General features: G+C 30.5%; 1 protein-coding gene, 9 non-coding genes and 1 pseudogene across 12 annotated transcripts; 1 reads left to right on the forward strand and 10 right to left on the reverse strand.

Moving 5' to 3' along the window:
• Nucleotides 1-1,768: 1,768 nt before the first annotated feature.
• Nucleotides 1,769-18,048, reverse strand: LOC113368042. 3 transcript variants are annotated; one of them, XM_026609606.1, is made up of 5 exons: nucleotides 17,927-17,963; nucleotides 17,792-17,861; nucleotides 7,667-7,817; nucleotides 4,867-4,990; nucleotides 1,769-2,035 (listed from the first exon to the last, which is right to left on the reverse strand). In XM_026609606.1, exons 3-5 carry the CDS (start codon nucleotides 7,786-7,788, stop codon nucleotides 1,988-1,990), a joined length of 294 nt encoding a protein of 97 aa, XP_026465391.1. In that variant the 5' UTR covers nucleotides 7,789-7,817; nucleotides 17,792-17,861; nucleotides 17,927-17,963; the 3' UTR covers nucleotides 1,769-1,987. The 3 variants fall into 3 exon arrangements, with proteins under 3 accessions (XP_026465391.1, XP_026465390.1, XP_026465389.1); XM_026609605.1 differs by having other exon boundaries at nucleotides 17,792-18,048; XM_026609604.1 differs by lacking the exons at nucleotides 17,792-17,861; nucleotides 17,927-17,963 and adding an exon at nucleotides 12,309-12,444.
• LOC113368535 lies at nucleotides 15,198-15,304 on the reverse strand. Its single transcript, XR_003366437.1, has one exon. It is a non-coding gene; the product is annotated as a U6 spliceosomal RNA (small nuclear RNA).
• LOC113368536 lies at nucleotides 15,483-15,589 on the reverse strand. Its single transcript, XR_003366438.1, has one exon. It is a non-coding gene; the product is annotated as a U6 spliceosomal RNA (small nuclear RNA).
• Nucleotides 15,768-15,874, reverse strand: LOC113368537. The gene has a single exon (XR_003366439.1). It is a non-coding gene; the product is annotated as a U6 spliceosomal RNA (small nuclear RNA).
• On the reverse strand, nucleotides 16,028-16,134 carry LOC113368538. The gene has a single exon (XR_003366440.1). It is a non-coding gene; the product is annotated as a U6 spliceosomal RNA (small nuclear RNA).
• On the reverse strand, nucleotides 16,313-16,419 carry LOC113368539. The gene has a single exon (XR_003366441.1). It is a non-coding gene; the product is annotated as a U6 spliceosomal RNA (small nuclear RNA).
• On the reverse strand, nucleotides 16,598-16,704 carry LOC113368540. The gene has a single exon (XR_003366442.1). It is a non-coding gene; the product is annotated as a U6 spliceosomal RNA (small nuclear RNA).
• Nucleotides 16,858-16,964, reverse strand: LOC113368541. Its single transcript, XR_003366443.1, has one exon. It is a non-coding gene; the product is annotated as a U6 spliceosomal RNA (small nuclear RNA).
• LOC113368559 lies at nucleotides 17,145-17,251 on the reverse strand. Its single transcript, XR_003366459.1, has one exon. It is a non-coding gene; the product is annotated as a U6 spliceosomal RNA (small nuclear RNA).
• LOC113368543 lies at nucleotides 17,405-17,511 on the reverse strand. The gene has a single exon (XR_003366445.1). It is a non-coding gene; the product is annotated as a U6 spliceosomal RNA (small nuclear RNA).
• Nucleotides 18,049-18,222: 174 nt separating the features above from the next.
• LOC113366353 lies at nucleotides 18,223-24,530 on the forward strand (annotated as a pseudogene).
• Nucleotides 24,531-24,865: the final 335 nt, after the last annotated feature.

A 24,865-nucleotide genomic window follows, 5' to 3' on the forward strand; every position in this document is an offset into this window, starting at 1 on the left:
CTTTTTTTCGTAGACCTGTGTAATTAAAAGCTGTTATATGAATTTGCAATATATACGATATATATATAATATATAAATTTAAAAATTCAATATGATATAATATTTCATTATTGAATGCGGGGGTTACATGGGCAACCAAATTGGGTTTTTGCAACTATTATTTATATGTTATAGAAGAAACTTTAAATGCTATCAATAATATTTGTTAATATTTTTTTCTAAGTAAACTATAAATCTTATCATTTTTACCTGCTTTTTGTGTTACAATTTTTAACCCGAGAAATAAAACTAACTTGAAAAATATAATGTTGGTGGATATTAACAATAAATTAAAAATTAACTTTATAGATATTTTTTGAATTATGGTTTGAAAATCAAATTATTTTTGACTAGAGTTGCTAATATAAACCAAAAATATACATTTAAAACCATACATTTTTATGATTCTTCATTTCTTTCCACACTTGTACTATATACATTTATATGATTATTTTTTTCTTCCCACACTTGTACTGAAAAATCATTAGTTTTAAGGAATATGATTTATTTAAGGAAAGATGTGATAGTAAAAATGGTTTTCCAAAATATATAACAGTTAAAATTCAGTAGTTCAATTTTAAGTAGTTAGTATTTAGTAAATATTAAGATAACAAATTAAAAATAAAATGTAAAAACGTAATAAAAAGATTTCAGTCAACCTATTTTGACCGGTGGCAATCGAATGCGCACTCCCGGGCGCGATCCGACTACCGCTCGCAACGGGGGCTTTTGGCTGCTGAGTTTCCTCTCTGGCCCGATTCGCCCCTCCTTAGCCAACCTGGCCACCTCAGGCTCCCCCAAGGTGTCCATGTCGATTGCGAGATTAGTGCGGACGCTCAGTCAACATGCGCTAAACAACTGCCATTATCCCAATCTCAAGGCTTCCACGAAATCAGACCTCCCAGAAGCTAGGATTACAAGAAACGCCACGCTCTCGGTCAAAAAATACCAAACTCAGCACTTTTGACAAAATGATGAATATTAGCACATTACACATAAATGGTATTCTAAAATAAAAATGTTAATTGTTAATCAAAAGTAGTAGAAGAAGCTTCCAAGTTCACTATTAATAAATGTTAAACGCATTTCTATTATAGCCTATCTATTTTACAAGTTAGATCCTAAATCATTATAACACATATAAAATGTTGTACTTTCGACCGAGAGTGTGGCGCCTCTTGTAATCCTAGCTTCTAGGAGGTCGGATTTCGTGGAAGCCTTGAGATTGGGTTAATGGCAGTTGATTAGCGCATGTTGACTGAGCGTCCGCACTAATCTCGCAATCGACATGGACACCTTGGGGGAGCCTGAGGTGGCCAGGTTGGCTGAGGTGGGGCGAATCGGGCCAGAGAGGAAACTCAGCAGCCAAAAGCCCCCGTTGCGAGCGGTAGTGGGATCGCGCCCGGGAGTGCGCTTTCAGCGGCCACCGATCAAGACGTGCTGACCGAAATCTTTTTTTTTTAGGATAAATATACTATTTTATATATTACTTATTTTTAATATATAAGGCAAAGCTTAAGCCTAAGAGTATAAAAAAAAATGCATGCGGGCGCAGTGGACTCCAGGGCCTCATTTATAAAATACAATTTATGAAGACAATGAAGCACATCATATATATAAGCCAAAAAGATGCATGTGTATTTAAACAAATGATATTATTAAATAATTTTTATTATATATTATAATTCCTATTCTATTTACAATTATATTAAATTTTAAAAGTGGCGGAATACAAACATCATGATGTTCTTACATAATATCACGATATTAATTGGTTACGTTCGTTAGTCAGATTACATTGTTGATTTAAATCATATTTGATATGCAATAATAATTTTCGACCTTTGTATTAAATACATTATAAAAACTTTTTAACAGAATTTTAACTGACTTAAAGCCGTTAAAACCTATTATTGATGATTGAAACATATTTCCATTTTATTGAGGCTTATTTTCTGTTGACCATTATATTATCAGGTTCAGTTGCATACCGCTTCTGAAAAGATAAAAAGAACATTTTCAATATAATTGAAAAAAAAACATATATAAATATATATTAGAATATTATTATAATAATATTATTTACATTCGATTACACTGAAGAAAAAAGTCATTTTTATGAAAGTGTAAATAAATATAAAATATCAAACCATATTTTATCAATAAATTTATGTGTAATTATTTAGGCATTAGTGGACATAGACATAGCTCAGTTAGTAGCATGTCCGACTCACACGCCGGAGATCGTTGGTTTGATTCTTGGCATATTCTATAAAAAAAATATGAATTGTAATTGAATACATTCGTATATAGAAGTATGTAAAAATGGAAAAAGTTTGATAGAATCCCAATATCATATAAAAAGTTCGATAGAATTAGAAGAAGACTATTACTGGTATAAGAAAAGAGAATTCGTAAAATTAAGGTAATGTAAAATATTGAATAAAAAAGAATATAAAAAATAAAAAAATATGTAGGTAACTAAATGTTAGTCCAAGTCCAAGAAAAAAATGGCCAATGGTATATTTATATTACATCTCATTAGGTTATATAAATGGCCATAATTTTCATTGTTTCCAAATGATTGACACGATATAAGTTATCATTGGAACGATATTTAAAATGTCTAATTAATGGATATGCCTCAAAAGGTTATTATAATATCGATATAAAAAAGTTTTTGAATTATGCAAAATGAGGAGCACAAATTGAAAAAAAAAACTTATTTAAATACCAAATTCAGACGATATAAAAAAAAACATGCTTATTGTTAGTACAATACTGCAGAAGCTGCCTTGAAAAGTGTGTCATTTTTATTACCATAATGATGGCCATTAGGAAATGAAAGACGAACCATCGTGATATGGAATTACTTAATAATTAATTAACAGTTTTAAGATAATTGAAAACATAATACCATGGTATTTATATGTTGTAACGCGATTTAGATTAAAATATTAATGATATTACGAAACTAATATGTATAAGTTAAACACATTCTTAATGCTTAATAACCGTAAAATATGCTAAATAACAGTAAAAAAAATAGTAATTGCGAAGTCAATGGCATTATAATAAATACAACTACATTATTTTACAACCACCTTATATGCTAATAAGTTGTTGCTAAAATGTTAAATAATCAATAAAATAGTTGTTATTTGTAATGTTGTAATATTGGAAGCGCCAGTTGTAATAAGTGGAATGAACCGAAAAGTTGCATGAAGTTTGCGATATGTGTGAATAATCGGCTGAAGCAGTAAACTGTAATTGACGAATATACTAGTCATGGAAGAGTGGCAAAATTTTGTGTACATATTAACGTCTGTATTCGACTTACGTTTAAAAAAGTAACAATTTGCGTTTAAAATTATTGAATTTGAATTACACTTAAAACTTTTGAAATAACCAAAAAAATTTTATTGTTGTCAAGATGTGACATGATGATATAAAATAAGTAGTTGTATGGGGCATTTTGCCTTAAGACAAATTGCAAAGACTTCGCGAAGCGTGGAAAAAATATACTTATTCAGTAAGAATTAAGATTTAGCTATTTAAATAACTTATTTTCATTAAAAACTATTCTTAGTTTCTTACAAATTTAACATTATGACTGCAGGAGACGACAACGTGTCGACATCCTGTACCCCTGTACCTCTCACCTGGTGGGGCTGTCAACGTGTCGCACACTGCCGGATTTCTTTTTAAACTCTGTTTTATTCAGTAATCAGAAATACATAAAGATTCCTAAAATCTAAATTGACAATATTTGAGAGCGATGTCTAAGTCTAAGAAGAACTCCAGTTAGATCTTCTTAGTTTAGCAATTGATATGATAATGTTATATTGAAGCTAATCTAAGACTAAATCTAAAGGCCATTGACGTTTCAATCTTCTTACGCCAAATGGTTGGGTAATGTCGCCTATTGATGGGTTTGAATGTGAACACTGTCGAACGTACCACATTTATTTTAAATCTATTTTCAAATTATCAGCATAGTAAAAACAACTAATTAGTCGAAGAGCTCATAGAACAAAAGACGCTACCGCCACTGAATTAAGTACTGGTTTGGTGTTTTTTGAACATTTTACTCAAAAGGTAAGTTTGTACATTCGTATTCTTACTTTTATGCATTTTAACGCATATATTTTATGCATATTTGCAATAAGCTTCAAAACTATTTGGTTCTAGTTTGTTTTATTAGTCGCCTAAATGAAATAATAACATCAGTTATAAACCGGTTAGCAGAAAAAACTCAAAAATGATGATGATACAATTGAATTAGGGAAAAATAAAACTATTTTTTAAATAAAACGTTTAGCGTAGTAAAACGGTACTGATCTAAAGTCCTCCGCAGTCAAGATGTTGATTCGTTTTTAGTTTAAAACGTATGTAATATATACGAGTATACTAATGTTAGCAAAGAAGTATAATGTAGTAATAACAATCAATTCAGTTTTGTAAAATAAATCAAAATTTTTCATCAGTTGTCTTAGCTGTACAACTTGACGAATTTTTAGACTAGTTTGACGAATATACTCGTTAGTGGGCATCTATTAATCACGTGATCGATTTTTTAAGGAATTTTTGACCTTCCCTCTCCCTTGGTGATGTGCGGTGATATTCAAAATTGCCTCCCTCCTTCACCAAACATCACGTGTATTTGAGAATAAAATCACGTAGTTACGAGAATAAAATGTAAAATGTTAGATTTTTTTGAAAATTTTTGGATTTTTTTTTAAATGCAGGTAAAAAATAATTACACGCATTATCTTACTATACCCCTCCATCCCCAACCATCTAGTAACCAGTTATTAGTTAACTTACCATTATCCTGTATTTTTCTTTGCAAGCATATTCCGTTTCGTCGACGTCCTGGTAGCAGTCTGATCTGTAGCTTTCGGGCAAGGTTTTACCTTCGAACTCACATAGTTTGTGAATAGGCCTTGATCTAAAATATAATAGATAAAGGTTAGCAGAGTAAAATAGTATGATAAACATATTTTTGAAATTATTTAAAATATTCTACGACTTGTATATGATAGTTGTTGCATAAAATATATTTGTTTCCCTTTGCATGCCCGCTGCCCATTACCAACAAGCATTTGAAATTAAGAACCAAATTCTATTAATTAATTAATGAGCGACAATTTCAAACCGCTCTGGCAAAAAACAAAATGCTTGTAAATATCAAATGGAATCTCAAAACCCTCACAGGAAAATGATTAAAATGGGTATTATAAGGTGTTAATTGAAATACGAATTTTTGAGGGTAAAAGAAAAAAGTTTCATGCTGTGTAGAGATAAATATGAAGTTTCAATTCAATAAGCACAATCTTATTAAGTATTTTATTCTATTATTAGCTTCTTCGAAACTAAGCTATTTAGTTATAGTATATAATTTAATTATGATAGTGCCAGATAGTGAGTTTTTCTTTAGTCTTTTTCGGGGTTTGAATTTAAATAAATTACTTTGCGAAAAAGGGCAACAAATGCGTCATAAGTGTTATATATGATTTTATAAATATTTATGAATGTATAGGAATTCTCATTTAATATCTAGCAATATCCGATTCGCTAATTTTATGTTTTCACGACGTTTCTAGCCATTCTGAGTCGAATGAGACCAAATTTGGAAAAAGTATGTGTGTGTGTGCGTGTATGTGAACAGATTTTTTGCCGTAAATCGACCTTTTCTCAAAAACGGTTGGACCGATTTCAAAAAATTAAAAGCCATTCGATGTATTTCGATAAGGACTAGCGTTTCTGTGTTTTAAGTGACGATCGGTCGAGCCGTTTCTTTGTAAATAGTAGAAAAATGGAAAAAATTCGTCCACGTTTTAGCCCGCAATTCTTAATCGATTTTGAAAATTCAAAAACCGTTTGAAAGATATTGGTTGGGAATCGTGCTGATTAGTTTTTGGTAAAGATCGGCCAGGCCGTTTTCTTGTAATAAAGTTTTTTTTAAAAAAAATCGACGATTTTTATTATTATTTTTTTGACGGTAGATACCAAAGTCTTCTAGATCATACTAAAATATTACAGCCCTACGACAACTCGTTTAGCTTTAAAAATTCATCAAAATTTGCAAAAATTAGGATCGTTTTTTTGGCTTTTATCAAAATTAGACCTTTGATTGACGTTTTCTCAAAAACACCTGAACCGATTTCAGAAATTTAAAAGCCATTTGATGTATCTCAATGAGGACTATCGTTTGTCAGTTATGTAAGACGATTTGCCAAACCGTTTCTTTGTGATTTGAAGAAAAGTGTTAAACTTTTCATCCACATTTGAGCTCAAACTACCGAATCGATTTCAAAAAATCAAAAACTGTTTGAAAGATATTTGTTGGGAATGATACTGATTAGTTTTAGGTGAAAATCTACCGAGCCGTTTTCTTGTAATTAACTGTTGAAAAAAAAATTGAAGCCGATTTTTATGGAACTTTTTTTGGCGATATATATCACGGTCTTATAGAACTTGCTAAAATATTACTGCCTCACAAAAGGTAGTTTAATTTTAAAAATTCATCAAAGTTTGAGTAAATGAGTAGTTTATTTTGACGTTTGTTAAAATTAAAATTAAATGATTTACTTGGTATAGCAATAGATTGCTTGCTCTTAATGAACATACTAAATCATTAACGTCCTACGAAAACTAGTTCAATTATAAAAATTTTTGATTTGTGAAAATTTGCTTTTAGAAAATACTCCGAGTTAACGTGTTTGTTTGTTTTCAATTAAGTGTAATAAATTCACTCGGAATACTTCTAATCACTCATAAATTATTTGTTTATCATTGATTAAGCCGATTATTTACACATATCGGGATGTTCATGTAACTTGCCTCAAGGCTAAATACCAATACCAACTAGTTTTAGATATTATCTTATATTCAAAATGAACACTTTTTTATATATATGATACTTTCACTAAAAATAATAATGTATGATGCTGTAAATTAGAGATGTGTATGGTAGTGTGTATATGCCCTGTGTATATAAAAAACTAAAAAAAATGAAGTAGATACCTAATATCTAGAGTGTTTAGTTTAAAACATTATTAATTTCAATGCTTCGAAGATATTCAATTTTGTTACTCTAATAATAAGTGAATTTCTTTCAATTTTCAAATAAATTATAGGAAAAATATGGATAAAATGTTACATGGATAAAATGAAACTTCGGCCTTATTTAAAAATTGGCTAGTTTCATTAACGTTTCCAAGACTCTACAACGCCATAATAGTAATCCTGTCAGATGTTGAGCGTCATTGTCACATTGTTGCAGTAATCAGTTCAAACATGTTTTGCCTCTGAATTGCATTTAAGCTTATTTTCCTATTCATTGATATTCGTACCTATTTATTATCATAAGAACCCTAGTCATTGTGTTATTTTGTACCAGTTAAAGTTAAAAACTCTACTAAATTGAAAAATGTAGAATGACCGTGATAAATATACATTTATTTATATTATAATTACGATTAAATTTGCTTTAACATTTAAGAATAAATGATTAAATTTATTTTAAATGCTTTTAAACGCAGAGCATTGTAGTTTAAGTAATTAGTTACATGATTAACATAATTAAGACCTATATATTGTTATTATTTCAGCTGTTGCTCACCGTACTATCAGCTTGTCGAAACCAGTTGGTTTGTGGGTGGGACAGTAGAACACATCTGGTGTATTCTTATCAAACACGATTGATTTCCTCATCATATCACCTCCATAAGCAGTTGCTATCATACAAGCCAGTAAGACAAAACTAAGTTTTTCTGAAACAACAATAATTATTTATATGATTACTATTATCGCATCTATTGTTCAAAGCCCTATGACAATCTGAATTGCAATTTAAATAATAATACTATTCAAATATATATTATTATATGTATTATGGTTTTTAAATTTGTGGATTAAAATCCTCCTTTTAGCTAAAAAATATTTATTTAATTCAATTGGTTTATTCAACATTTCAGGGATATAAAATATTCCCTTCTTTGGGAACTTAATATCTAATTATTTTTCAAATCAAGCATCCAACAAACATCCAAACACACAAAAGCACGTATGTATTTTCTTGATACATTTTCAAAAGTAGTTTTGATGCTTTGTTAGGTTTGTTGGGTGTTTAAATCCTGATAAAAGCAACATCCTATATTCCTGGAACATTGAATTTAAAAAATACATAAATAATTTTTTGAACAAATAAGGAAGTTTTTAGTGCATTTTTAATAAATAGAAAAAAACAAAAATAGTTTTGTTGTATTGTACGTTATTATTTTGGAAAAATGATTAAATAAATTTCGATGGTTCAAAAAACATTCGATTTGTATTTTTTTATGCGCGGGCGCTCATTAGTTTCAAAGATACGCCGAAATAAGTGCTAAACTAGCCATTTTGGTACTAAAATCAGTTTATATATGTGGGAGTAGTAATAAATATTAAAGTATAAACTCCCATCATATAAAAATATATAAATTTTATTTATTATAAAATATTACTGATATCAAAATATATAATATGACAAGTCCAATTGTTTTTTTACACTCATCTTGACTAACCTGCTTGATCCCCACATATATATGTTTATCAAAATATAAGATTTTTTATAGAGATTGCCATATTGTACGTATACATTTTTCATTAAAGTCCTTACCAATAAACAAAAACTTTCAAATTCTTATAAGATTCAAAGTATGCTTGCAAGATTCCATCTAAGTAAACATTTCCAATATTCCTTGAAATTTGTCTCTGAAGAATTCAGAAATCAACATTAGAGAGTTACATATTTCAATGTACTATATGAAATTAACAAAAAATAAAACTATTTTATAAAAAAGCTGATCAAATGCTAATTACCTATATTTAAAAAACTAGTTTAAATTTCAGTGATATTATAATTATCTAATAAAAGCGTATTATATTCTTATACAATATAATGTTCTGTATTATATACATTTTTGCCGTCTATGAAATCATTTCTTAATTTCGTGATCGGATATGATTTTTCAGCATTGGATAACACAATTTTGGGCATTACCGTTTTGATAATTTTGGGCTTCGATTTTAATTAATATTATGTTATAAAAAATTTAAGATATGTATAAATTATAAGGAAAGCATTATGAATAGATCACCAATTCGGAAATAATAATATTATCGTCAAATCATCTTGAGAATATATTTTATTATCATAAAATTTAATTAATTCAAAATACATCACCTATTAGAGAAAATTGTTTTGAAAAACCTTCTATTATTTTATTATATTATTGAAATAATTTCTAAATATACACGAATACAAGTTTTTATTGTACATTCATAATGTGTAAACTTATTATTTTTTCCATTGTACATCGATTCACATCTATTTAGAAAAAAATAAAGAGGTGTATAAGGAAATAACATGTCCTCCCACACAAGATTCACACACTGTTTTCTATTTTCACTAACAAGAGAAAGTTTATTAAATAGAGAATATATATATTGAAAGGTTTGAAAACAAATTTCATGATGATAGATACTGTTATTATGATATTTCGATGTGATATTTATGAATTAGTGATGTAATCATAAAGTTTTTTTTGTAATTACTTATACAAAGAATTAATATAATAATATATATATAATTTCATATGAGCAGAAACATACGAAATCTCACACGATAGCAACCTTGTCCCTTCCACGTAATTTTATAAACAAAATATTAATTGTATAATAACTGCTAATATATGAAAGCTTGTATAATAACTGCTACTATATGAAAGGGTTCGTCGTGGCGAAGGTCGTTAACGCGTTGACTTTGTATGAACAGGGTCGCGCGTTCGATTTCCCGGTCTGGCAATCTGACATCGGGCAGCGCGATGTCCATTTTCAATTGAAAATATAGTTCAAAATATGTTTCCAATTGAAAGTAAGCCCATCTCGGGCACTGCGGTGTGAAATGGCAGGGAAATCTCTCACACTATTCTTCCCTGAATCGAGTTGGTGTTTTAACTCAGCTCACGGACCTGCCCTCTAGGGCAGTACCTCCATTATTTATTTATTATTATATGAAAGCTACCGCAGTACTTAATGAATTAGCCCTTTTTATAAGCTCTATTATCCGATAAGTTTGAAAACACATGTATAATCGCATAATTCTAATTTGCAAAATATTATAAAAGAAAACTAAAATATGTTTCTTAAAATAATTTTAAATTATATCCAAATGTTCGCGCCCAAATTTGACTCTTCCTCAGTGGAAGAAAATTATAATATAAGGCAAAATTAGAGTTGAAATATTACACATAAGTAAGGCTTATCTTATATATAAAATTCTTATGTAATTATGTATGAAAGGATACTCGTCCTAAACGATTATTCGAATTTTGATAAATCTTTCTGAAGTTTGTTAAGGGAATTTTTTAGGGTTGTTTAAATTATAGAAATATAGTTAGATTGTAAAAATAAATATCTTATGCTAAGACCATAAAAGAAAGGACATTAAATAGAATATTAAAAAGTATAGGATAGGATATTAAAAAATTTGGAACTTGAATTGTAGGCGTGGGTACAGGCATGGTACAGGACAATGTCTGGCGGGTGTAAATATAGTGTGAGAAGTAGTTAGTTTCTCGTAGTTTTTGTTCCACTGAGGAAGAGTCAAATTGGGACTAGAAACATATGGATCTATTAAAATAATTTTGAGAAACATATTTTAGTTTTCATTTTATTTTATTATCTGGGTGTATTCCTGCTGAGATATATTTTGTTCAATCAACATATTTATCACGATCTAAAAATATACACAGACACACGCACACACACATATTATATTTAAATTATTTATATATATTATATATAAATAGCCTATGATTTTATTCTGGATAATATGAAAGTCTTCGCAAAATTGGATTAGTCATAATCGCTAATGCAAATTTCAAGAATACGTTCTCAAATTGAGTGCCGTTATTATACAATTAATAATTTGTTTGTAAAATCACGTGGGAGGGACAAGGTTGTTGTTGCTATCGTGTGAGATTTCGTATGTTTCTGCACATATGAAATTATATTAATTTTGAGTGTAATTAATTACAAGGAAAAATTTATGATCACGTCACTAATTCAGAAATATTACATGGAAATATCATAAGAACAGTATTTATCATCATGAAATTTCTTGGCATTTCAAGTAGTAAATCTTTTTCACTTAAGTTAATATTCTTGTGGATTGTAGATATTAACATATATATGAAATCAATTCGGTATTTACATAAAATAAAAATTAAAATTTTAAATATTTATAGCTAATTTTGTAATTTTTTACATTTGTTTTCCTCACTACTTAAATTGTTGGAAGAAAGTGAATATATATTAGGAGACCCCAAAACTAATTTTGATACAGGGCTATGACGTTTTATTCAATGTTTTTGATTTTTTTTTTGTTCATTAAACATTGTGTTTAAATTTGTGCGTGTTTTTTCCTGGTTTAGAATGTGTTAACTTGCTGATTGATTACACACATACAGTGTCGAAACGTACATAATAAATAGTTAAATTATTTATCACTTTTTATTTCGACTATTTGGCTGCATTAAGGATTTCATAAACAAAAAAATCTGAAGTTTATAATATATATATATATATATATATATGTGTGTGTGTATACATATATATTTATATATTGGTTATGCGCAAATAAGCTTGTGGGTGGATGATCGTGACAGCCTGCGCCCACATTTAACTTAAAATTTTGATATTTCTTCGTTAATATAATGGTTACTAACCAAATTTTAATCTTCATGTTGAAAAATAATGATATATTTACTAAAGGTCAATTTAATGGTTTTTTTTCCAAACTGAAAGCACCAACATTTTTCTATAACTATATATTAAATTGATATAAACTTGAATAATATTAATAGAAGGACTAGTAAATTATATTAATAGTAATATAATTTGTATAATATACGGTTAATAAAGAACTATAATATTGTACATTGTATAACTTGTATATACATATTTACACATATATACACACACAGATATATATATATATATATATATATATGTATATATATATATATATATATATATATAAGATACTAACAGAATCAATTATTCCGATCACATTTTCACGAACTGATAAGAGAAGAGAATAACATTTTATTTACACACACATTATTTTTCACAAAGACTTCACCAACGTATATCTCGTAGTAGCATAAGAAACAATACATTGCGCAATTACGAATATAAATTAAAGAAACTAAAAATCTTACCCATATTGTTTTCTCTAATAGAACTTTATTTATAATAACTTATATTGAGTATTTTGTTGTAAATGTTAACGTATAACCTTCAACACCTGAACTGCACTGAGCGAAAACTTGTCCGTCCATCAACCGAGAAAGTCGCTGCTGCTTTGGACGTAACACTTGAAGATGGAACTCTGAGAAATCGACCATCTCCCATATGTATTCTTCACTAACGGTTTCTCGACGGTTGTTGGTAATTCCGCCTGCTTTTGTTTTATTCTTTGAGAATAGAAATAGCACATGCCTAAGCTTAATAACACCTTTTTCCATTCATATACTCAGTTTTCATACATGTAATTAATTCTATGTATACTCATAAGATGTTGCAAAATGAAATTTTTTAAATCATTTATTAATATCAATATAGAACTAGTGGGGTGCATGACATCGTGCCTTGAGGCAAATTGCTGGAACTTCCCGTACCGTAATTAAAAATCTTGGTACGAAACCCAAAAAAATTTACACAAAATGTGTACACATTATTAAAATTTCTATAAAATTAATTATGCCCAGTATACATTTTGGACCGCCAAATGATATTTTTTAACTTAAATTATTGAGAGTCCATAACCGCTGGGCCTGCTTTCATAAAAATTTGAACAGTTCTTCATCTTGTTTAAACAAGTAAAATATTTTTTGAATTATTAAAATCGGACGCTCCGTTCTCAAAAAATGAGCTATCATTTTTGGCACTTTTTGCTCCGTATCTTTGGAACGGCTAGACCTGCCTTTGCCAAAAACTAATCAGCACGTCTCCTTATCAATACCAATCGAATGTTTTTGGATTATTCAAATCGGTTGATCGGTGTTCCCGAAATCGTCGACAAAATTTCATATCCGCACACGCATACATACACACACACATATACATCCATTTTTTCTAAATGTAAGGTATGCCAAAATATTCAGAAACCTTTGGAACGTAAAGATATATAAAAATTTTCATTTTCGATTTTTTATGCGATTACTATAACTTACCCTTACCGGAAGTATGCATATAATATATATTGATATAATAAAAAATATAAAGTACGCATTATACTTACTTCATGTTTTTCATAAAATAGTATCTTCTTTTTATTTATTGCGATGAAAAATTGTTCTTACCGCTAATGTAATATATTTCTGTAATTTGATGAGTGTTATCCATTAATTACGGTATGTTATAGTAATCGATCAAAAATCAAAATTTTTTGCATATATATCAGGGGTTTCTGAACAATTTTGTATATCGTAGAAAAAACGGATGTATGTTGTGTGTGAATGTAAAGATACAATTTTTTGTCCACGTTTTCGAGAGCAAGGATGAACCGTTTTGAACCATTCAAAATATATTCAATTCGTATTGACGGGAGAACGTGCTGTTTTTTGGCAAAGGCAGGTCTAGCCGTTTCAGAGATACGAAGCCAAAAGTGCCAAAAAGCTCTTTTAAAGAGAACGGATCATCTGACTTGAATGATTCAAAAAACATTATGCTTCAAAAAACATTATGGGTGCTGAGCCTACCCATCAATTCTCAAAATATGATAGGGCCTAATAGGTGTAACTTAAAAAAACAAACCCACTGGCTGCCTATCACAAAAAAACGAGCCCACCCATCAAAAATTTGCTTCCGACGCCACTGTGCTTGTGTTGACATCGTGAAAGAATGAGATTTTTTTCTGGATGTAAAACATTTTTTTTTATAAAATTAAAAATTTAATTTTAAAAAATATATTAATCGGAATTTCACTTCACTTATTAATCGAAAATAAATAATTTTAACTATACCATTCAGTTTTCTTAGAAATATGGAATATAATTATATTCATTCTGTCTAGGATTGATTAAGTTTTGTTCATTTACTTTTATGTAAACTTACATAAACGTCATTGTCCAATTTATAAGCTCTTATATTTTGTCTATATAAAACGAATAATAAAAGTTACAGTCAGGGCAGGATTTAGAAATTTGGCGCCCTGGGGCAGTGACAAAAATGCCGCCCCATTCCAGGATTTTTACTTAAATAGTTTTTATATAAAAAATCATTTCAAATTCATTACGTATTACATACTATAAATAGTGGTTCTTGGCATCACACATTAAGGCAAATTGCTGAAACATTCTGTACCGAAAATTAAAATTAAAAAAAAATTGAAACATTTTGAAAACTTTGAAAAAATTGAGTTTTTTATATTTTTCTAAAGCGATCGCGCTGCTTTGGCTGCGTAGAGGCATGTAATTTTCAGCACTGAAAGCTTCGGTAACTTGCCTTAAGACATAATGCCATGCGTCACTAGTTTAATTTTTATTTTGGCGCTATAAGCTTGAAAGTGCACAAATTCGTCATCTTAAGAGTGCTCGAAAACTGAATAACATATATTTCTTAAACTTTCAGCTTGTTTACCAATCTTTTTATTAGCAAAATTGCCAAATTATGCCGCCCCCGAAAATTTGCCGCCCTAGGCAGTAGCCCTGACTGACCCTACTGTAAATCCAGCACTGGTTACAGTATTTACAATAATATATATATAAAAACATTCATAATTCTTCGAATATTTCATTATGATACGAGAAGTTCTAACGACTCATGCACAACTAGTTTATTTAAAAATTGTATTCATTATAACTATATAACTATCAAGGGGAGATAAAAATTATTATGTGAGAGAGAGTTTAAAATTCTGAAGACGTTTAATAATAGAAAAGTTTATTACCACTCGATGTGTTAATGTATTCCTGAATTTGGTTATAGTAGTTTTTTCATACACCTTTCTTATTTCAACATATTTTAAAATGGTTACAACACTAATAACACATATTTGAGCTTTTCAACTTTTTAGATGTTAATATAACATGTTAAAATAACTGGAAAAAAATGTGGAACGCTTCACGATTTTGCGTGTCATCCTTGCGCAGGGGCCATGCTAATCTTCTCTGTATCGTTCCAATTTTAGTATATGTTCTGCCGAAGCAAGAACACTTCACAACGTTCCCAAATTGTATTTATACTTAAACATTCTAGCTATACGCCACAACGCGAGTTAATCGCGAGGGGTTGTAGCGCCATCTGTTAGAATTATGGTGACAATTTTAAATTCAATCTTACAACTTATTATTATAATTTGCATGTTGAATAATATTTAATGAAATCAAAAAAAAAATGTGGAACGCTTCACGATTTTGCGTGTCATCCTTGCGCAGGGGCCATGCTAATCTTCTCTGTATCGTTCCAATTTTAGTATATGTTCTGCCGAAGCAAGAACACTTCACAACGTTCCCAAATTGTATTTATACTTAAACATTCTAGCTATACGCCACAACGCGAGTTAATCGCGAGGGGTTGTAGCGCCATCTGTTAGAATTATGGTGACAATTTTAAATTCAATCTTACAACTTATTATTATAATTTGCATGTTGAATAATATTTAATGAAATCAAAAAAAAAATGTGGAACGCTTCACGATTTTGCGTGTCATCCTTGCGCAGGGGCCATGCTAATCTTCTCTGTATCGTTCCAATTTTAGTATATGTTCTGCCGAAGCAAGAACACTTCTTAACGTTCCCAAATTGTATTTATACCTAAAACATCCTAGCTATACGCCACAACGCGAGTTAATCGCGAGGGGTTGCAGCGCCTTTAAATTCAATCTTACAACTTATTATTATAATTTGCATATTGAATAATATTTAATAAAATCAAAAAAAATGTGGAACGCTTCACGATTTTGCGTGTCATCCTTGCGCAGGGGCCATGCTAATCTTCTCTGTATCGTTCCAATTTTAGTATATGTTCTGCCGAAGCAAGAACACTTCACAACGTTCCCAAATTGTATTTATACTTAAACATTCTAGCTATACGCCACAACGCGAGTTAATCGCGAGGGGTTGTAGCGCCATCTGTTAGAATTATGGTGACAATTTTAAATTCAATCTTACAACTTATTATTATAATTTGCATGTTGAATAATATTTAATGAAATCAAAAAAAAAATGTGGAACGCTTCACGATTTTGCGTGTCATCCTTGCGCAGGGGCCATGCTAATCTTCTCTGTATCGTTCCAATTTTAGTATATGTTCTGCCGAAGCAAGAACACTTCACAACGTTCCCAAATTGTATTTATACTTAAACATTCTAGCTATACGCCACAACGCGAGTTAATCGCGAGGGGTTGTAGCGCCATCTGTTAGAATTATGGTGACAATTTTAAATTCAATCTTACAACTTATTATTATAATTTGCATGTTGAATAATATTTAATGAAATCAAAAAAAAAATGTGGAACGCTTCACGATTTTGCGTGTCATCCTTGCGCAGGGGCCATGCTAATCTTCTCTGTATCGTTCCAATTTTAGTATATGTTCTGCCGAAGCAAGAACACTTCTTAACGTTCCCAAATTGTATTTATACCTAAAACATCCTAGCTATACGCCACAACGCGAGTTAATCGCGAGGGGTTGCAGCGCCTTTAAATTCAATCTTACAACTTATTATTATAATTTGCATATTGAATAATATTTAATAAAATAAAAAAAAATGTGGAACGCTTCACGATTTTGCGTGTCATCCTTGCGCAGGGGCCATGCTAATCTTCTCTGTATCGTTCCAATTTTAGTATATGTTCTGCCGAAGCAAGAACACTTCACAACGTTCCCAAATTGTATTTATACCTAAACATCTTAGCTATACGCCACAACGCGAGTTAATCGCGAGGGGTTGAAGCGCCATCTGTTAGAATTATGGTGACAATTTTAAATTCAATCTTACAACTTATTATTATAATTTGCATGTTGAATAATATGCATTTTGCAATAAAAAAAAAAATGTGGAACGCTTCACGATTTTGCGTGTCATCCTTGCGCAGGGGTCATGCTAATCTTCTCTGTATCGTTCCAATTTTAGTATATGTTCTGCCGAAGCAAGAACACTTCTTAACGTTCCCAAATTGTATTTATACCTAAAACATCCTAGCTATACGCCACAACGCGAGTTAATCGCGAGGGGTTGAAGCGCCTTTAAATTCAATCTTACAACTTATTATTATAATTTGCATATTGAATAATATTTAATAAAATCAAAAAAAATGTGGAACGCTTCACGATTTTGCGTGTCATCCTTGCGCAGGGGCCATGCTAATCTTCTCTGTATCGTTCCAATTTTAGTATATGTTCTGCCGAAGCAAGAACACTTCCCAAAGTTCCCAAATTGTATTTATACCTAAACATCCTCGCTATACGGCGCAACGCGAGCTACTCGCTTAGGGATGTATCGCCATCTCTTATCATCGGTTCATAATGATATTCAATTATTAAATATTCTTTAAAATGATACTTTTTTTTATTTACGTGTTGAATAATATTATTTTTGTGACATCTTAGCGTAGATGAGTTTGAATTACAATTTGATTCATCATCGTCATCAAATCCATTCATATTTCTAAAAATTTGTTTATATATTTTCACTCACCTCAACGCCGTGTTCAATTTTAATAAACCCGTGTCTGCGTATAATTTTGCATAGTAGTTTCGAGTGCTTTCTTTAATAAGAACTGATTCAACTGCTTAGTTTTATAATTTAATATTTCAGATAGCCATTACGTACATTTTTTCTCTTTCTAGGTTTCGTTTCTTCGTAATTAATTGTTGATTTTTTTCGATGATTTTGATGGATTTCGAGGTGATATGTTGCAATCAGCTAGTTATTTTTATACTAAACACTCGAAATATTGGTATGGCAAAACTACATTTGCCGGTTCAGCTCGTATAATATATGATATGCATTCCGTTAGTACAATTCGTTTTATTAACGGATTTAGTGAGCCACTAGCGGATTTCCTTTGAAAACTGTCACATTAGTGAAAAACCTTATGAAGATGTGATGCAGTCCAATCCGTTCATTCGTTAATGATAGATATCTACGCACACGACCGCACGGTGATGCTTCGAGCAATTTGAAGATCCTTTTTTCCACTAAATTGTGTACAGAAAAATGTCTTCTATATTACGTAGTAACAAGTTTGTACGATACTTTTGCGGGATTACTCGCAATTTAACATTGAATGTAAAAGACACCGCCAGTAACACAATTCAACAAAATCTTTATGTTTGCAGCGGCTCAGCCCAGTGAGTGACTAACCTATAATGTTCTTGATAGCATTATGCAATATATTCAATATAATAACATTTAAGTTATTAAGATCAGAATAAGCATAGTTAAATACCTATGATCTATTGACCTGAACACTTGTCATAATTCACCAGCAAATGTTTTCTAACACTGTTATATTAATTGGTCAATTTAAATTTCAGTGGATTTTCTACCTCTATTGCTTCATTTAAACCAAATGAATTCAACTTAGATAAATCTTTACAAAGAATTGATCAAGATGTTCGACGATCAGGCAGGATTTCTAAAAGAGATATTGAAGAAGTTCTGGATGAAATACGTCATAGTCGATCTGCAAATAGTTCTCAGTCTTTACTAGTCATCCGATGTTGTGGTATGAATTATATTTTAACTGTGTATTAATTTGTTTTGTAGTTTGATTATGAACTTATACTGAATGCAAGTGAAAATGGCATAATTTCTTTAAGAGTTGAGAAATTGACTGAATCTTTGAATTTTTTTTTAAAAATGGCCAAAATAAATTGGTGTTAGTTATAACAGATTATATCTAAGTATGCACAAAATATATTCAATTAACCTTTCATAATTTGTGATCTCAAACATCTCATAAATTCATTGAATACAAAACTAAGCGAGGATATTTGATATAAAACCTTTGGATTAAATTTAATTAAATTCAGAAATGAAACATTCTAGAACAGATGTTAATATATTATATGTTATGCACTAATAATATATTTTATATATAATAATATTACACAAATAACGTAATTGCTAATATCTTCCTAAATATGGGAGTAGTTTCTAGTTTTCATTTATAAAGGAAAGTTATACACTTACATACTGAGAGTAACAGTTAATGTATTTAATTTTGTATATATGTATATAAATATATGGTAGTCTGACCAAAGGCAGGTCTATGGTTTGAAAGCCCTTTTCCTTTCTTCTTTATTATTCCCATTACTATTTTATCATAAATCAACACTTTTTATACGCTTTTATGAAATTTCCTTTGCTAACTTCTGCTTCCATATTTCCTGTGCTTTTTGCATTAGGTTTCCTATATTTTCTCTTCTGCCAAGATAATTTTTTTTTTTTATTATTTTAGTTTTTAACATTAACTTTAAGAATTTAACTTCAATATGAAGTAATTGTCAAATGTTTTATTTTATAATTAAATTAATAACAATAAATCTAGGAAATTTGGTACCTGAAGAATTGCCAGAAGTACGAACACGACTGGTAAAAGAAATATGGAGCACACTTGAGAGACTTAATGTTCCGATGGATGTATCTCACTATAATGCCCTGTTAAGAGTATATTTGGAGAATGAACATAAATTCTCACCAACTGAATTCTTAGCTCAAATGGAAGCTAAAGGAATTGAGCCCAATAGGTGCCTATATTTTCTTTTTTTCTACCTATTATATCAATCTTGTGGCAACTTTCATATTATCTACAGGGTAACTTACCAGCGGTTAATATCACAATATTGCCAAGAAGGTGATATCGAAGGAGCTACAAAAATTTTAGAATTCATGAGAGAAAAAACAGTTACCAGTAAATGAAAATGTATTCAATGCTCTTATAGTCGGCCATTCACAAGTAGGGTGAGTAACTGACACAATTTTTAACAAGAAATCAAATTTTTACAAGAATCAAATAGTACTGAAATGTATTCTTTTATCATATTATTGATATTATCAATACTATTTTTATATTTTTATCTTTTAGAGATATGGATTCAGCTAAAGACATTTTAACAGTGATGGGACAAGCTGGCCTTGAACCGAGCGCAGATACTTATACCGCTCTAATGTGTGGATATGCTAAAAAAGGAGATATAGAATCTATAAATAATATTCTACAAACCTGTGAAAGTAAAGAAATATATTTTTGGATAAAGACTTTATGGATATTGTGTATACTCTTACAATAAATGGACACAAGGATAAAATAGATTCCATATTGAATTGTGTAAAAAAATCTTTTGCTATAATCATGATGCAATTAATGTTATTTAAGATTAATAAACAATGGTTATGAAGATGTCGGTTTAACAATAATGAAAACAATGGTAAGGCCAGACAAAATTGAAGAGTCTTCAAATAGCACTCTGGGTACATTCTTCATTCGACAGCTGATCAAAGCAAACAGACCTTTGATTATGTTATGAAAATTGTTAGGCAATTAGAGGAGGAGGGGATAAATAATAAAGCATTTTATTGCAATGGAAAATGCTTTCCAACATGGAAATATGGAAACAGTTTTGGGTGCTCTTAATGAGCTAAAAAAGGCTGGAGAAACAATAAGACATCATTATTTGTGGCCCCTGATCTGTCGTGTGAGTAAAGAAAAGGATGATGAGAAAATCATTCAAGTTTTACGCATGTATATGCATTTGATTTAATACCAAATGGAGAAACTTTGAGAGATTATGTTTATGAAAATCTGCAAGAGAAGAATCCGCATCGAGCCATCAGTTTGATTCGAACTGCAGGCCTTTCAGAAGCTTTATGTGCAAGCACTTCAGTTATGAATTTATTAGTAAATAACAAATTCAAGGAAGCCGCTGATGTAGCTGCTGCGTATCCAGCATATCATTCTCCTTATTTGATCCGGAGACCATTAAACTTATGTTTAGCGAAAAGGTATGTAATCTGTATCTGTAAGAATAATTTATCATTTTAATTATTACTAAATTTCTTTTAACCCTCCGTCGGTCAGAGTGGTCTGGCCAGACTTTTTCCGACTTCAATTTAAAAAAAAAATATTTCTAGTAATCATTTCTTGAAAAATTTCATTAGCTGTCGATCGATGAAAAAATCGGGACGAAAAAATGTACAGAAGGATGATTATAAGGATATTAACTTTTTTATACTTCGAACGATCGGAATGGTCTGTCTAGTCAGACCATCCATACATATTGTATGAAATATACGCTTTTTGATATATGTAAACTAGTATTTTGGCTTTTTTCTCATATTTTCTATTCAAACTGCGTTTTATATATTCTTTGCTATGTGTTGTAACATGAACGTTAGTATATTAATGATGAGAGTTCCTTGAAAACCTAACTTATTGGTCATCGCAAACATTAAAAATCGGATGAGTAATGCGCACATTATCAACAATTTTTCTATCCGTACTGCGTTTGAAAAAATGTTTGGCAAACCTGTAGTGAAATTATATTTTCAACTTGAATTTTCACAGATGCTCACTAGTAGTAGTACAGTAGTAGTAGGGTCAAAATAAGCTATGAAACACTAAAGTACAACTTATGCAATGAATATAACTATTGACTTCATATTAACTTCATAACATGAATGTCTATTTTAGTTCCACTATCATTTTTCAACTTAAATCTTTTTTTTTCTAAGGTGACGTTGAAACGTATGTTAATATTCTTCATATAGTGAATGCTAATATGGAAAGGCGTGAATCTGCAATAATGCAGCAAAAAAATGAAGAAGAAGATATGGCCACTAATGATCAGAATAATTTTGGCAAATTTAATAGTACTGGCTTAGCATTGACAGATCTGACATTTTTATCAGCTAAACAATGGAAACCCTTAATGGAATCAGTTTTGAAAGGTCTTATTGAAAAGGGCCTGGGAATAAATAATCACCAAGCTGAAATTATTCAAGAGAGATTAGGTGATAATATTACAGCAGAACTTTCAGATTTATTGAGTACGTTATCATCTGGAGAGTTACAACCGGCGCCGTTAAATCAACAAAGTCGTGGTAAGACTACAATTAGTGATCAAGCTCATTTGGAACACTTGATATCAATCTTGGAACAAAAGGGAGAAAAGGCTAATGGTTTAAAAAGACAGTTAATTACTATGTATTGTCGAAATAGAGAAATAGACAAGTTGGAAGCATTTACAACAAAACTGAAAGACCAAAATTTCACTTTTTCAGCAGGTGCAAATGCCCAAATACTTGAAATGTATGTACATTTTGAAAAACTTGACCAGGCAATGAAACTATACCATGAAATTATGAGCGCACAACCAGATTTCGCAGTTGACGACTTTAAAATTATACGTCTGGCTTCACTTCTGATAAAGAATAATAAATTTGATGAGGCCATAAAAATTTTAGATACACAGCCTTCTGAAAGAAAACTTGAAGATCGATCATTTGCTTATAATTCTGTATGTTGGAGATTGCTGAATTCTCTTGCTGAAACAAAAAATGTAGAACAATTAAAAACAGTTTTTGATAAATTGCTTTCAAAGAATTTTATTGAAGTAAATAATGTACTCTTGGGCCCTCTTATTAAGGTTCACATTTTGAGAAATGATTTAGAAGAAGCTATGAAGGAATTTGAGTGGTGCAGTCAGCAGCATCATATGACTCCATGGAAAACTGAATTAGCTTGCATGTTAATTCAAAAAGAAGATGCAAATAACTTACAAAAGTTAACAGATTTGAGCACTAAAGTTCATGGTGAAGTAAACAGTCTTTATGACTTAGTGTTTGCATTTGTAGAATGTGGTCGAATTAGGCAAGCTAGAAAAATCTTGGAAACACCTGGTTTAAGAAGTCGTCCCCATAGAATCAACACGGCATGTCAAAGATATTTGCAAGAAGGGATGGTGGCACCTTTGGAAGGACTAATTGAAGCTACCCGAGATTTATCATATATTGACCGCACTGATATATATTACAATTTGTTGTCACATTATTGCAACACTAGTGAAACTGATAAAGCCCTGGGTTTATGGACAAAAATGCAAGAAGAGGATTTAGCACCAACCAAAGAATTCTTGACCAAGCTTGGGACATATTTGCAATGTAAAGATATACCGGTGCCATTCACAATTCCTGAAAGTACTAAGAAGTCAGCATCCTTTAAAGAATCCAGTGTTAAAGAGGGATATGATATTAGAACTTTTCATAAGTCATTAAGGTTGGGAGACGTTGATAATGCTTTAAAAATAAAGAAAACTTTGCAGCCTGATCGTGCACTTTCTGTGAATGAAAACTCTTTACTGCTTGAAGCATTACTTAAACATAATCGAATGAATGAATCTTTGGAAGTGCTGTTTGAACTATTGAATAAAGGATTACATCCTTTACCAAGAATCTTCAGGTTTTGTTTAAATAAGTTTGCAATTAAGGGTGATATTGAAGCTATGGAGAAAATAGGCAAATCTTTAAATGATGATATTAAGAAATTGTGTTCATTTGATAATCGCTTATGTCATTGTTATATCAGCGCAGGAAAATGTGATGAATACTTAGATAAGCTAAATAAATTAATTATGGATGCTAAAGACGAGGATTTGAAGCAATTGGAAGCTAGTTTTCCTCGGGTGGAGCCAGTGGCATTCTTGAAAGCAGACCTGATTTATTAAATAAATGTAAGTTTTATACATAAGTAAATTTTTTTTATGAAATTAACGAACAAATTATTTCAGATGAGCAAGTTGCAACTGAATTTGCCAAAAGGGGTATTGTATCTCCAATAAACATTTTATGGATGCACCACTTTACAACTGGTAATGATGAAGCTGCTGATGAAATCTTGTCAAAATATTTGTCCAATTCACAAAGGATATTATTTCAACGAATACTTTATACTGCAAGAACAACTGATAATGAAGAACTAGTTGAAAAATTAGAAAATAAGATTAGGCAAACCAAACCATCTGAAGGGACTCTAGGAAAAATTTTCAGTTGCAGATTAGATATATTAACAGCCAAAGAAAATTATGAGGAGGCATTAGCATATTTGAAATCATGTCTCGAAGATGTTTCCTTAGAACATTTTACTCGATCTTCCTTGGTTCGCCTACAAGATGGAGCTAAGGCTAAGGGAATTACTTTCCCATACAATATTCCAAAAAGGGCAAGTCATTCTTCTAGTGATAGCTCAAGTGACGATGAAGCAAATTTAAAAGTAGACACAAAAAATTAGTTTCTTAAGATATAATATAATAGATCAAAAGCAGTAAAGGTATTCGTTTTGTTATATTCTTATAAAATTCATTAGTTTTTAATATAGTAAACCAAATTTAAAATATTGTTTCATGTTCAAGTACGTTTATCAAATGGTTAATAATTAAACCTTAAGGGGGTTGTTCTTTTTTCGTTACAAAAAATGCAAGGTATTTGTTTTTGTTTTTTCTCGAAATGTATTTATCATAGAGACATGCGGTTTTTTTCAAACAAAAATTACAAAATCATAGAATATTACGTGATTTATTATTTTTCTTTGCGCCGTCATTTTTTAACCAGGGGCGCCAAAGTCGGTCTTGCAAAAACGATCTCTTTTGCGGTGCCACAGATAAATCCGTTGCGCATCGCCCGAAACAAAAAAAAGAAATTACGTTGAAGAAGAAGTTTGTTCCAGTTCCCCTACCAAAAATAAAAAAACAAGCAGAAAGAAGGAAAAAA

This window comes from Ctenocephalides felis, unplaced genomic scaffold (assembly GCF_003426905.1).
Source record: "Ctenocephalides felis isolate EL2017-DRISC unplaced genomic scaffold, ASM342690v1 CF-g0.4_SCAFFOLD_01170, whole genome shotgun sequence".
Taxonomy (NCBI): domain Eukaryota; kingdom Metazoa; phylum Arthropoda; class Insecta; order Siphonaptera; family Pulicidae; genus Ctenocephalides; species Ctenocephalides felis.